Source organism: Ambystoma mexicanum, chromosome 11 (genome assembly GCF_040938575.1).
Source record: "Ambystoma mexicanum isolate Mex_15411 chromosome 11, UKY_AmexF1_1, whole genome shotgun sequence".
NCBI classification, from domain to species: Eukaryota; Metazoa; Chordata; class Amphibia; order Caudata; family Ambystomatidae; genus Ambystoma; species Ambystoma mexicanum.
Window position 1 is genome coordinate 207,497,052 of NC_090934.1, and position 12,181 is coordinate 207,509,232.

General features: G+C 47.2%; 1 protein-coding gene across 1 annotated transcript in view; it reads left to right on the plus strand.

Annotated features, from left to right (window-relative positions):
- RPS6KA1 (ribosomal protein S6 kinase A1) overlaps window positions 1-12,181 on the plus strand; it is a 918,695-nt gene that overhangs the window by 136,957 nt on the left and 769,557 nt on the right. The window contains exon 2 of the mRNA XM_069622861.1: window positions 1,528-1,572. Coding sequence (XP_069478962.1) covers window positions 1,528-1,572 — 45 coding nt within the window. The remainder of the gene's footprint in view (window positions 1-1,527; window positions 1,573-12,181) is intronic.

Genomic DNA, 12,181 nt, shown 5'->3' on the forward strand with positions numbered 1-12,181 from the left:
TGAGCCAAGCCTTTTTAGATGAGTTCATTATGCGTCTTGCGTTTCTGCATTTTGAAAAGCCTATGTGGAAAATAATAAAGATGCACGTCCGTGGGTGTGTCCGTCGCCTACGTCATAGCACTGAGTATGTTCTTCGTGTGGATTGGTGTGGGAGTGTCCGGTGTGTATGTTTGCACGAGTGTGCTGACCGTTGGCTAGGTCGTCATGGCATCTCTAACAATGTGTTGATTTGGTGCGGGATGGTTTAGTCGAGTCCATCCATGCCACAGGTGTCGGCATGTGCAGGGCAGGCTGGTGGGCAGGCGGGTGGGCACGCGAGTGGGCATATCCGTATGTTCTTGTACCAGGGTATTTGGTCGTCTGGGAGATGGGCAAAGTCCTCTCGTGGCGGGTGTCTGGGCCGTGATCCTCTAGGCCAGGGTTGAGAGGGGATTGGTGGGAGCCTTTTGTTCACTTTTCCCACTTCACACTCCATGTCACCCAACCTGTTCAAATAGACAAGATAAGTTGCTCCTCCTTCTCCATCCAAGCTCCCATCTAGAACACAATTTCCCTTAGCACCTGCTGTTTAGAGGATCACCTTGCCTTCTGGAAGGCCCTCAAGACCTGGTTTTTCTCTGCTTTCTGATGAACCAAAGGCTCACTTTAAAAAAAAAAGGTTTTTTAAACCCCAGTCAGACAGGCTGAGGCAGCAATGAACCCCCTCATAGAATGTTCAGAGACACGAAAGGAATATACTCGGCAGACCACAGGACAGAATCTGCACCACGTTTGAAGTCTAGAAACCGGCCAGGGCACACTGGAACGGATGTCAATGGCAGATGGCCGCAGGCACGGCAACCCACCAGTACACATCTGCTATCCTACACCATTTGAAGACAAAATGGCGCAATACCTTTGCCATTAGAGTACAGCTACATCCAGCAACAAAATGTGGTTTAGCTGGACAGTCCTACACTCGCATACTCTCTCAACCCCCTCACAGCTCCCATCCACAAGGCAGCCCGACATAGGTCACCAGCAGGGACTTGGCCACACCTACCTTCGTATTGGCTAAAACGCACACCCACATTCTAAACTCCGGACGGCTCTCCCTTATCTTGGACTTCGATACCCCTATGGTGTTTACCCACTGCACTTTAAAGCCATACCAATGGGAAAAGGTGCTATACAAATGACAATTACATTACACCTTCACCGTTTCTCTCCTCTTATGCCTTTCTCTCTAGCTGTACTGTAATGCAATGCTTTCGGTTTATAGGTTGCACCGTAGCACTGCCTTATTGCAAAAAAACTGAAAATGACTGTTGCTAATAAGGTAATCTAGAATGTTTAAAGGCTAGCCGTGGCTTGCATCAAATGCGAGCTGCTCCTTGCCCAGCCTGGGTCTCGGATACTGCTGAATCGATGTGAGGTTCACTGTGGACATGTTGAAATGGTGGACATGTGACATTTTTTGAGATTTGGTAAAGGGCAGTCTGCAGACCAACTGTTCTCAATGTGTTTTGTTTTTGTTTTGCTTTTCAGAATGGCCAGAGCGTAGGCGACGAAGGTGGAAAACCTCCAGCTACGGTACAGTGTGAATATACTTTGTGGGGAAAGGCATGGGTGATGGTCCTGTGCATGGGGGTGGGGGGGGAGAGGGGGCGTGTAAGGGAGTGGCTTTACTTTATTAGAAGGACTCGCTGCCGTCACTGACAGTTTCTGGTTTGTTTGCCAAAGGCTTGGCATTCAGAGCCTGCAATTCTGAGTACACATTCCTGGCATTCCCAAGGCTTCAGGCACTGCATGCGCTTTACTTGCAAACACCAGAGCACATCTGGATTCACATGAAGCTACCCTGTTCAGCGAAACGCCTGTGAAATGCTCTCCTCGGGTACATGCACAGCAGCCGCCATGTTCACTTGCAGCCATACCCGTCGAACGGGTCCCCGATATTCATGCCCATGAAGGCCCCCCCTGGACAGATGAAGCTACTCCGGTGCAAAATACCCTGGCGTCTTTGGGGGTTATTAAGGTGTGCCTAGCCCGTGCTTCTCAAGGATGTTCTCTCGGATTCCTCCACTGCTCTGTGAATGGGCACCCCTCCATTCCTGCCGTGGAATCCATCCGGACCATACTGTGTCCCCCAGGCTTTGACTTGGCTCTCACTGTGCCTCGCAGTAGCTGTAATACCCAGGACTCTGCCCTTTGCTGTTCAGACATTGGTTGTGAATGACATGGATGTGCGCCATCCCTCTACCACCTTCCCACTACCAGCCCGTAGAGCCTGCTCCATCTCATGGACTGCCCATTCCACACCACCTTTGTCTCCTTAAGGCCCATCTCCTTGCTCCACTTCGCCGGTCGTAGGCCCCTTGCTAGGAATGAGTGTCCAACCTCCAGTGCGCCCCTTTGCTGGTTTATCCTCCAAGCTTGCTTCATGGTCTTGGTCACACCGGTTCTTTCTCATGCCTGTGAATCACAATACATCAATGCATTAGTTACACCACGAGAGTCCATTTCATCACTGAATACAAGTCTCATTTCTCATGTCCCACCATGCTGAACAAACACGACCCCCTGCCTCTTCCCTCTGCCCCCACAGCTCCCCCCCAGTATCCCGATATGCAGATGTGCCATCCCTTCCTGATCCTCGGTTAGCCACAGCCCCCCCTTTGCAGGCCCCCATTGAGCAGGCTGCACATCTGTTCAGTCTTCTTTACCATGAAGTCCGCCTTCCTCTGTAAGCCTGCTGCTTAATTATGTCTCCCCCCTGCCATTGTACCCTCCCCGGCTAGCATGTGGATGCTCCAGATACCCCCTGCCCTCCTGCCCCATTGCTTGTATACTGAGTCGAAAGGGCCCCTCCTGCTGGCCAATCCTATTCCTTATAGGTCCTGACCCACCAGCCTGAGCGTTCTCCATGTGGTCCATCCAGTCGATTATTTTCTTTGACCATAACATTTTGGTGTCAGATGGCAACTTTAATCTGAACCTTTGGCCATATAATAACCAACCTAGTCCTCCCTCCTGCCATACTCCCTAATAGCATTACTATACAGGTGCAATGCTAGCCCCTGGCCCTCTGCTCAGGGAATGTTTCCATTATAATCTGTGCCCAGATAGCAAATGTGTCCAGCCAGTTCTCCAGTGTTTTTGCTGTTAACACTCCTTTCTTCCCCTCTTCTTTCTTGTGGCCCTGGATGTCTTGTATCCTTCTTTTTCATGCTCTGACGAGAAGATATCTCTGAACCCCTGTCTCCATATCCGTTCCTTCACTGCTATTGGGATGTGCCAAGTTATTCCGGCGGGTGATGTCTGTTGGGGAAACACCCTCTGGCCTTTGCTGCAACGCTACTGGCTCCCCATGACCCTTCCCCTTCTCACCTCACCCATCATTCCCCCTCCCCAATGTTATTCCTTGCCTCCATAGTGGCATTGTGTGGTCCGAGCCCCCCCCCGTGGTTCTCTTGCGTCCCATACCCCACCTGCCTTTGGCACATTCACCCCTCCCCTGCCTTACCGACACTCATAGCACTCGCCTGGCATATTCTGTTGCTTGCCCCATTGTGATATTGTCCCATTGCTCCTGCACGACTCCTTTAATTTTCCCCAACAGCTCCTTTAGCAACTCACCCCAATGTTCCATGTGGTACCATCATTCCCTGCTCTGTGCCCTGTTCCTTCCCGGCTTCTTCTGACAATTCAGCACCTTACGCTTCTTCCTGCTCTTGTGCCCTCTGCCCAACCTCTCAATTTAGCTTCTTTTCTTGGGTCCCTGTGTCTCCTGACTCGACCCTGACCCCTTGCCTTCTTCACCTATCCATGAATGTTTTGGCACACATCACTCCCCACCTTTCTTCCTGCTAATAATTCCCACTGAGGCTTCCCAACCCATGTCCTTGGCCAATGCATTCAGGTGGTCCCAAATCCCTCATCCATATTGAGGCCTCTGCTCATGGTCTGCAATTCCTCCTTCAATCTTTTCTGACGGCGTAAAACAGCCCTCTATCCTGTCCAAGCACGGCATATTCTCTTGAGACGTGTAGCTTTCGTTCGTACCCAAATTGAGTGTCCATAGCGCTTAAATGTCTGTGGATCAAATGACGCCTTAATTGGTTGAGCCAATACATTACTTGATGCCCCCTATATTCTCAGAGCCCACCCATCGATGCATGCAGTTCCCAGACCCCACTTGGCCACCTTACGACTCATCCTCCCCTTCCATCACCCCTCACCCCGCTGTAAGCTACCCAATCCATTGGTTGCCAATTGGGAATGGGCGCCTCCGCCTACTGCCACTAGTAAGCCCCCATATCCAGCAAGTTGCATTGTAAGCCTGTGTACCGGTGTGATCCTCGACCACCTTTTGCCACAGTCTTATGAATCCCCTGGTGTAACTCTTGGAAGATGCTGTGTACCCCTTGAACGACACTTTTATTCCTATACCCCTTATGTTATGCCTTCATTATTAGGGTATTTATTGAGTGCAGACCTATTTTTGGGACTTAACGTTTTCTCGGGAGCAGAGAAAACCAGGAAGTAGGGATCTAACCACAGGAAAGGGAGGGCAATTATCAGCGTTGGTCCCACCAGCACCCCAGGGATGACAACCATGGGAATTTGACCTCCCTGGCCTTGGCTCCCCATTCCACCCCCCACCCCCGCACTCTGCATTGCTTAGTCTTCCTCTTGGCAAACCTCCGCCCAAACTATAAAATGCAGGTGAAGGTATTTTAAGCCATAAATGTTCTATCCTAATGGCTTTCCCCCCCGCCCCCCCACCCCCCTTGCTGGGTTCCTGTTCTGGCACCCAGCTCACTTTAGTAGACGCCCCCCTCCAGCCCCAAAGCCCCGCCACCGCCTTTCACTGCCATGTTATGCCGTGCACGACTGTGCCTACTGGTCATTCAAAACATTCCCTTGTAGCCTCCCCTATAGTCTTGGCACACCTGTTGGTCGATGGACAATTCCTTCTGACCGTTATTTAAGCTGGTAGGTGGGGTGGCCAGTTATGCTGGGATCACATAGCCTTCCCTTGTTACCACAAAGCGAAGGAGTTATTTGATTGCGAATTGCGTGCGTTTTGATTTGTAGAAGTCTGAGGGCTGTGTCCGCTATCAAATCCTCCTTGTACTCCTACGGATCAGAATCCAATTCTTGCCCTCTACAGTGATTTTATTTTTCCCCCACGCCTTGTAGGTTTAATGGTGTGCACCTTTTATCTGTTGATTGCCATCTCATAGGAAACCCTTAACCCTTCTCATGTTTTCCAGGTATGAACTGACTTGTTCCTGCAATGAAGATGTCCCTTTGCGAGGCACTTCAAAAAAATTCTCCTGCGTTCCCTACTTTTCCTTGGTGTGAACCCAGTGCATAATTCAAATTTCTGAGACTCCTATTTCTGACTCTAAGGCCCCATTTTCCCATTTCCAAGACAGCAACACAGATCTGCATATTGTCTTTGTAAGCTGCCCCTGCCACAGAGTGAGAAAGCACAGCTTGTGTGAGGAATTCGACCATCCTCCAGGGTGAGCGCTCACCAGGGTTTAAAAAAAAAATATGATGAAATTGAGTGTTATCAACCTCTGGAAAATGTGTGGGGCTGATCCACACACATTTTCCTATGCTTACCGCACAACCTACACATAGCCTGTGTCCACCCAGAGTACATGGGTTTAAGTCCCCCTCCACCCCCCTGCCCTATTTCGTTGGGGGTCTGACAGGTGGTGTGCACGATGTGTCTCAAACAAGGGCCAAAACCTTCCTACGGTCATGGCCAGCCTAATTAACCAGCTAAGGCTCCATGGATCCTGTCCTTTTGTTTAGTCATGCAGATGGTGGTAGGAGTTAACATACTAATAGTGTAATTCAAACATGCCGCCATAGGCCTGGCTGCAGAGGTTAACAAAGGAGACTGGAAACCCCAACAACCTTTAATATGCACTGTCCACCTTAAGACAGCTCCTGCTCGTATCAGTGGACCATGAAATGTCATGTCTGGGACCGCATGCATTACAGTAGTCATTCCCTCAGGGGGACCTCATTCAGAAGGTAGAATGTCTGGTCCCATTGCAGCATCAAGGGAGACCAGCTGCTTTAATCAGGAACCAGAGAGCCACATTAACCATAGACCTTTTGATCTACAACAGAGAGTAAGAAGGGTGGGACTTGGTATTACCTGTTTTCACCCCTTTACCTTTTCTCTTGCAAAGCGCTCTGATTATGACCTCATGCACACAGAAGATTGTCGGTGGAAACACAGGATTGGTTTATTAAGGTACGCTTAGCCTACACAATCATTGTTGCCCATTTGGCTTTAAAATAGGGCTGAGCCCCTCTTTTGGCAGATCTGAAGACTTTGCAAGGAGTAGCAAGAAGAACACCTCATTGGACCCAGACAGAAGGTACAGTCTGCCTTACATCTTCTGGCAGTGAAGTAAGGCCAGGACCTCCAAGAGTGAAACAAGATCCCTCTCCAAACATCTCCCAGGGAACAGAGGGATATGCCGAATCCAGAGGACCGTCGAGCAGCTCCATAAACTGTACCCAGCCAGTCCACTGCATGCCCTGCAGCAAGCTTCCTAGGTGGGATGCGCCAGTCTCTGAACGAAGGACTAGGCATCTTCCTGCAACACTCCTTAGCTTTGGGCCGTCCGCCTTTAAAGTATGACCCAAGCCCAGTGAAGAAGCTAGCAGCAGTGCGTTGACAAGCATCAGCCGACGTCTGCTTTTAAGACATTTTCAAGCCAGTCGAGCCTCTCGCACTGCAACTGACTGCCCCACTGACTGTTACGCTGCAGTTGCCAAAGATGTTGGATGCCTCGACCAGTGCTTCAAAACCACCGACCAGCACAGAGACATTTCCTGAACTTGAGCCGCTGCTTAGGCCAGCCTGCAGCTGTCCGCGTTTTCTGCACTGGAACTGCCTGTCGCCGGATACCTGCAGCTGTCTGAGTCTTGAACTCTTATCACAGAAGCTACAATGTGCCCTGAAACTGACTTGACCTCATCAAGCACCAAGAACATCTACAGAACAAGGTACTTAGTTTGTGGTTCTGTCCCCCTGGTTCATCTCCGAAAGCCCCTAGTGACATTTTACGACCCATTGCTCCCTTTGTGTTGAAAACAAGTATCCTGAACCGTTACGATTAATTACTATACTGACTACCCTCCTATCAGTATCCAGAGTGCATCTTCTGGAAAGTGTCTGTCCTCTGCATTCCCTTAGTGGGTGGGTTTTATTTCATAGTGCACTAGAACTATTTTGTGATAAAGTAGATATTTTTATATAACCTTGACTGGTCAGTCCCTTTTATCATTGAGTAATTGTTTTCGCTGTGTTGCAACTAACCAACGATGCACAACCTTTCGGAGATGAGCCTGCCACTCAGTCCACGTCACAAAAATTGGACAAGGTTTATAATTGGCTCGTGTTTCCAATCTTTTTGGATCCCTTATGCTAGATTTCAAGGCCAACTTGTTACAGAAGACTGATCAAGGGCATTTATTGGTTCTGATGCTGAAGGTAGGTGACATTTCCTCCAAACCCATTCCCGTTGACGGCAGTGTTCCACAGGGGTCATGCATTTCTCCTACATTCAACGTCTACATGATCCCGTTTTTGCAACTTCTGGTTAGCCTGAATGTTTTAATGGCAAACTACGCGGATGAAACTCTGGTTATTGTAAAACGCTCTGGTTCATACCTTGAGGACTTGGCTAATCTTAATGCCATCCACAAGTCCATTCATCTCTGGATGGCTGCCAACTCCCTTGTCTTGAATGCAAGCAAAACAGAGCTCCTTATTGTTGCTTCTGGCTCAAAGTTGAAGTCACTCCCTGCAAAGCATAAGAAGCTCCTAATCTTGGGTACGTTGATTCCAGTGGCCAGGAAGGTTAAGCGACTCGGTGTGGCCCTGGACATTGAACTCTCCATGAGTCAACATGTGGCTTCGTTTAGATCTTGCGGTATGATTAATCACTTCTGTGTAACATCCAAACTTTTCTTACCCAGGAGAACCTAGCCACCTTGGCCTTCGTCTTTTAATACCTTTATCGATTATTGCAATAATCTGCTCAGCAGCTGCTCTCATTTTGTCCTAGCCGCTTTACAAGTTACGCAGAATGGCGCAGTGCGGGCCGTTACAGGTCTGGCCAGACGCACCCATACAACTGTGTCCAGGCGGGGTTTGCACTGTTAGAAGTGAAGCTAGAATCAGACAATTATTACGCCCACACATGGGTGGCAAACACTGCTCCCGAGTACCTTACAGTGCGTCTCCAATCATATGTTCCTGCCTGTTCTGAGATCCCAACACCATCTCAACCTAATCCAACCCAGATTTAGGGTTTTGAAGGCAGGTGGGTGTAGCTTCAATGCTCAAGGTCCCAATGCTTGGAACTTGCTACCTCGCAGCCTTAGAGCTGAGACGCCGTTGAGTTTCAAGGAGCTGAAAATGTTTCTTTTCAACCTGCTTCCTGATTAGTATGCCCTCTGATCATGTAGCTCTCCCTGCACCAACCTATATGTTCTGTCACCGGCTTCTCCTCTTCGCACTGTTTTAACCTACTTGTATGGTGGTTTTTGTGATTGTGTGCGCGCCCTGAGGCCTTTGGGCATGAGGCGTGATGGTACAAGAATGTTTTATAAATAAATACTCCTTGCAATTAACAAGGCTCCAGAAATAGGTGCAAGATGGTCTGTCTGCTTTTCAACTGAATGTTGACTTGCAGGCTGACCAACCTACATTTCCATTGAAAAACTGTTGAGGTTAAGTGGCTCACTCATTTGTTCGGAAAGTTCACTAATATGGACTTCCATGAAGGGGTTTGAGGTGAAAATCACACCGGGTGCAGCTTTTCAAAATCTCTGAACCAGCACTGAACTTTGCCTTCAGCCTGCTCAGGCGATAGTTTGTATTTCTCCATGTTCAGAAGTTCAGCACTAGCTGTATTCTGTCAGCGTTTGGAGTACACAAGGAAAATGCTGCATTTTCTCCACTTGTTTGCTGAGAAGGTTAATTTTGGACTTGAATCTCTTTGCTCTGCTTATGTCAGCAATTGTTTTACCTTTGTCGTTCAGTTCAGAGTGTTTAATTGCTCTTACATCTGAAGCCAAGAAAAGCTGCATAACTGCCTGATAGCTTCATTTCTTGAGCCCATGAAAGGCAAAGTTGAGTATTTTTCCCCCTGCTAAGCCACGGGATTTTGGTGTAGCAATAGATCACCGTGTGCAGCATATGATGGTTCTGGGAATATTTTGAACATTCTAAGTTTGGTCTTTGCACAAATTGAATTAATACTCACTACAGAGGCATTACATGATAAAACCGCATCCCTTTTGGCACAAATTGCCTGTTGATGTATGATGCAGTGGTAGTGCAATAAGGGAGGAAAATCAGTGTCTGCTTTACAACACGCAGCAAAACCAGAATGACAAGCGGTCATTGCTGGTGCACAATCAGTTGTTGCCACAAACTTGTTCAATGTTTTTTTTGTTTTTCTAAAATGATTGACCTTGTAGATATCGACACCACTGGTTCTGGATTTTGGAAGCAGCAATGTCAAGAATTCCTCTTTATTGACTTTAGTCTTCAAACACCATTCGCACAAACACTGCCAACTTGGCAGTAATCCTGGCATCAACTGATTCATCCCATTGAATGGAAATAAATGTGCATGTGCAGCTTTTATTCAGCAACCTTTTGGGATCACAATGCTTCTTTCTGGAAAATTATTTTCATAATGTGTATGCGTTTTTTTCCCACTGCACCTTTGGCACTTCCCTTTTACACTTGTAAATAAAATCTGTCACCCACCCTTGATGGAAATTGCCTGCCTTTTCTTGGAGAGTAAGCCTGCATCTGCATCCTTGATTTCAACGAGTGTACTTTGTACGTTTGTTTTGGGGCTACATGTGCAAAAGTAATCTGAGGAGGATTTCAGTCAATCTATTATGGTTTTTAAAAGAATTCACCATTTGCAAAGTTCTGCTTTGTCAAACAATATAAAAACTCTAAACTCCTATGCTGCTGCCGCCCTGCAACATGGGGTTAGGCACCATGTATGTTTCTGTAAGCACTTATGTAACTAAGCCTTCTGTAACAGCGCCACAATGCCCTTGGGCTGCTTGTGCACTTTATAAATGCAAAGAAACACCAGTGCCATTTTACCACATCCCCAATTCATGGAAATTGTAACATTGTGGCATGCTCTTTTACCATGGCACATAATTCAGCCAAGAATAAGGACGGCTAAAGCCTAATTTGTTGACTCCCGTTAAGTCATAAAGTCAAAATAATGGATTGAAAAAATGATCTTGGCGGAAGGGGAGGAAATTAATGTTTTCTCTGCTACAGTCTGTCTTCTATACTAGAATGTTTGGTGCACTGAATGGCTGAGGAGACTACTTATCGGCCGTCAATTCAAGTAATATGGGACTAATTGAGGCCCAGTGCAACAATGCAATTTTAGGTGACCGCATGGCGCACACTGACATGAGCATAAGGGCACACCATTTTGTCACTAATCAATAAATCTGCCCCAATGTAAGGGCATCGTATTTCATATATTTTTGACAATCACTTACTAAGACACTTTTTTTTGCATTTAAGTGAGAGCAAGACATGTGCCCAAGATCACTATATCTGAAGGGTGAAGCAGGGATTGTAACCAACTTCACTTGCAGCAAATATTACATGCTGGATTTGAAGCCCTATAATACGGTTTTGTAGAGTTTACTTACAAAATAAAGAAATTGCAGCAACATGACATGTAAATACTTATAGAAACAGGTTAAGCTAATTTAAAATCATTGTAGCTTTATTTTGTACAGCCTGAAAGGAAAACCTTAGTCCTAGAATGCAAAAGCTTACAAACCTGAAACATCCATCACCAATGCACCGTCACCACATTTAAGACGTACACTGATGGACGTTTTGTAATCGTCAGGTTGGCATGGTGATTGTCACAAACCTCTAGCTTGTTCTGATAACAATATTTTACTGTGGGCACAAATCAAACTTTTTTCTGCATGTCGAGCTAGTAGACCTCGCTATAAACATGTATATTTTTTTGCATCATTATTATTGTCCAGTCAATAAGTTTGTGCAAGAACAGTGTCGCGCGCAACATAATGAGATTTACACGTTGGCCACCTGAAGACTGTTGCATGTTGGAGCCATGCGGTTTATAAATGTGGTTTCTATGACTGAAAAGGAGCCATGGATGAGTGATGTGCCCATTTACTGTACCTATCATTACATTGTTGCAGTAGAGGACGTCTATCCTCTGCGCCTAGAAGCAAACCCCATTAACTGCAGTATGATTTCCAGCAGCAGTTAGGAAGCACATCTACAGAACCCCCTGTGGTGAATGGCTGCAATGGCCGTCAGAAATATCTCGTGAGGGGGGGTGAGGGGATGTTGTATGTCTTACACAGTAATTTCACCCTCTTCCCCACTGTGTTTTGGGCCATTGCGTTACCCCTTCTATGGCCACTGTCTTGTAGAGAGGCTCAACACAGTGGACATCCTTCCCTCAGAACTGGTCCCATCCCTGTGACTTGTTAACTGCATGTTTCCTGCATCAACAAAGTTACACCGCGTGGCATTATTCCTCTTGAGGATCACAGGACACTTGGCCATGAAGTGTTGCTCCCTTTTGTAAATCTTGCAACATGTGCTTTTACAGGCAGAATTACCAATCAGAAAGGAGCCAGTGTTGAAGTGCATTGCTTGCCCCATCTCTCCACGCACCAGAAAGCAGGCTCCAAGTTTGTGCTAGAGATAATTGAGGAATTCGAATGCGTTAGCAGTCTTTTGTGATAGACCCTACGTGACTATCAAATTTGACGGTGAAAAGTATGTGATCTGCTTCACGTTCGTGGTCAACCCGTCTGACAAAAAATGACTGGTGAGGGAGGGACGCCCACTCAAGCCCATCTCTTCTCAAATGAATTAACGATATCCCACTGTTGCAGAGTCCATGTTGGACTCACTGGAGCCCCGCTGCTTATAAAAGTGGCTCTGTGACTTAAGATGCGTCCAGGTAGAAACGCAGACATTAAGGGCCTGATTCACAGAAGCGTTTTATAATGGTGCAATCCCATAGAAAAACTTTCTGTGAATCGGCCCGAAGTATGACCGCTCCATGTCTGTTTAACTGCTGGCCTCCAGCAAGCTCAACATGGTCTGTGC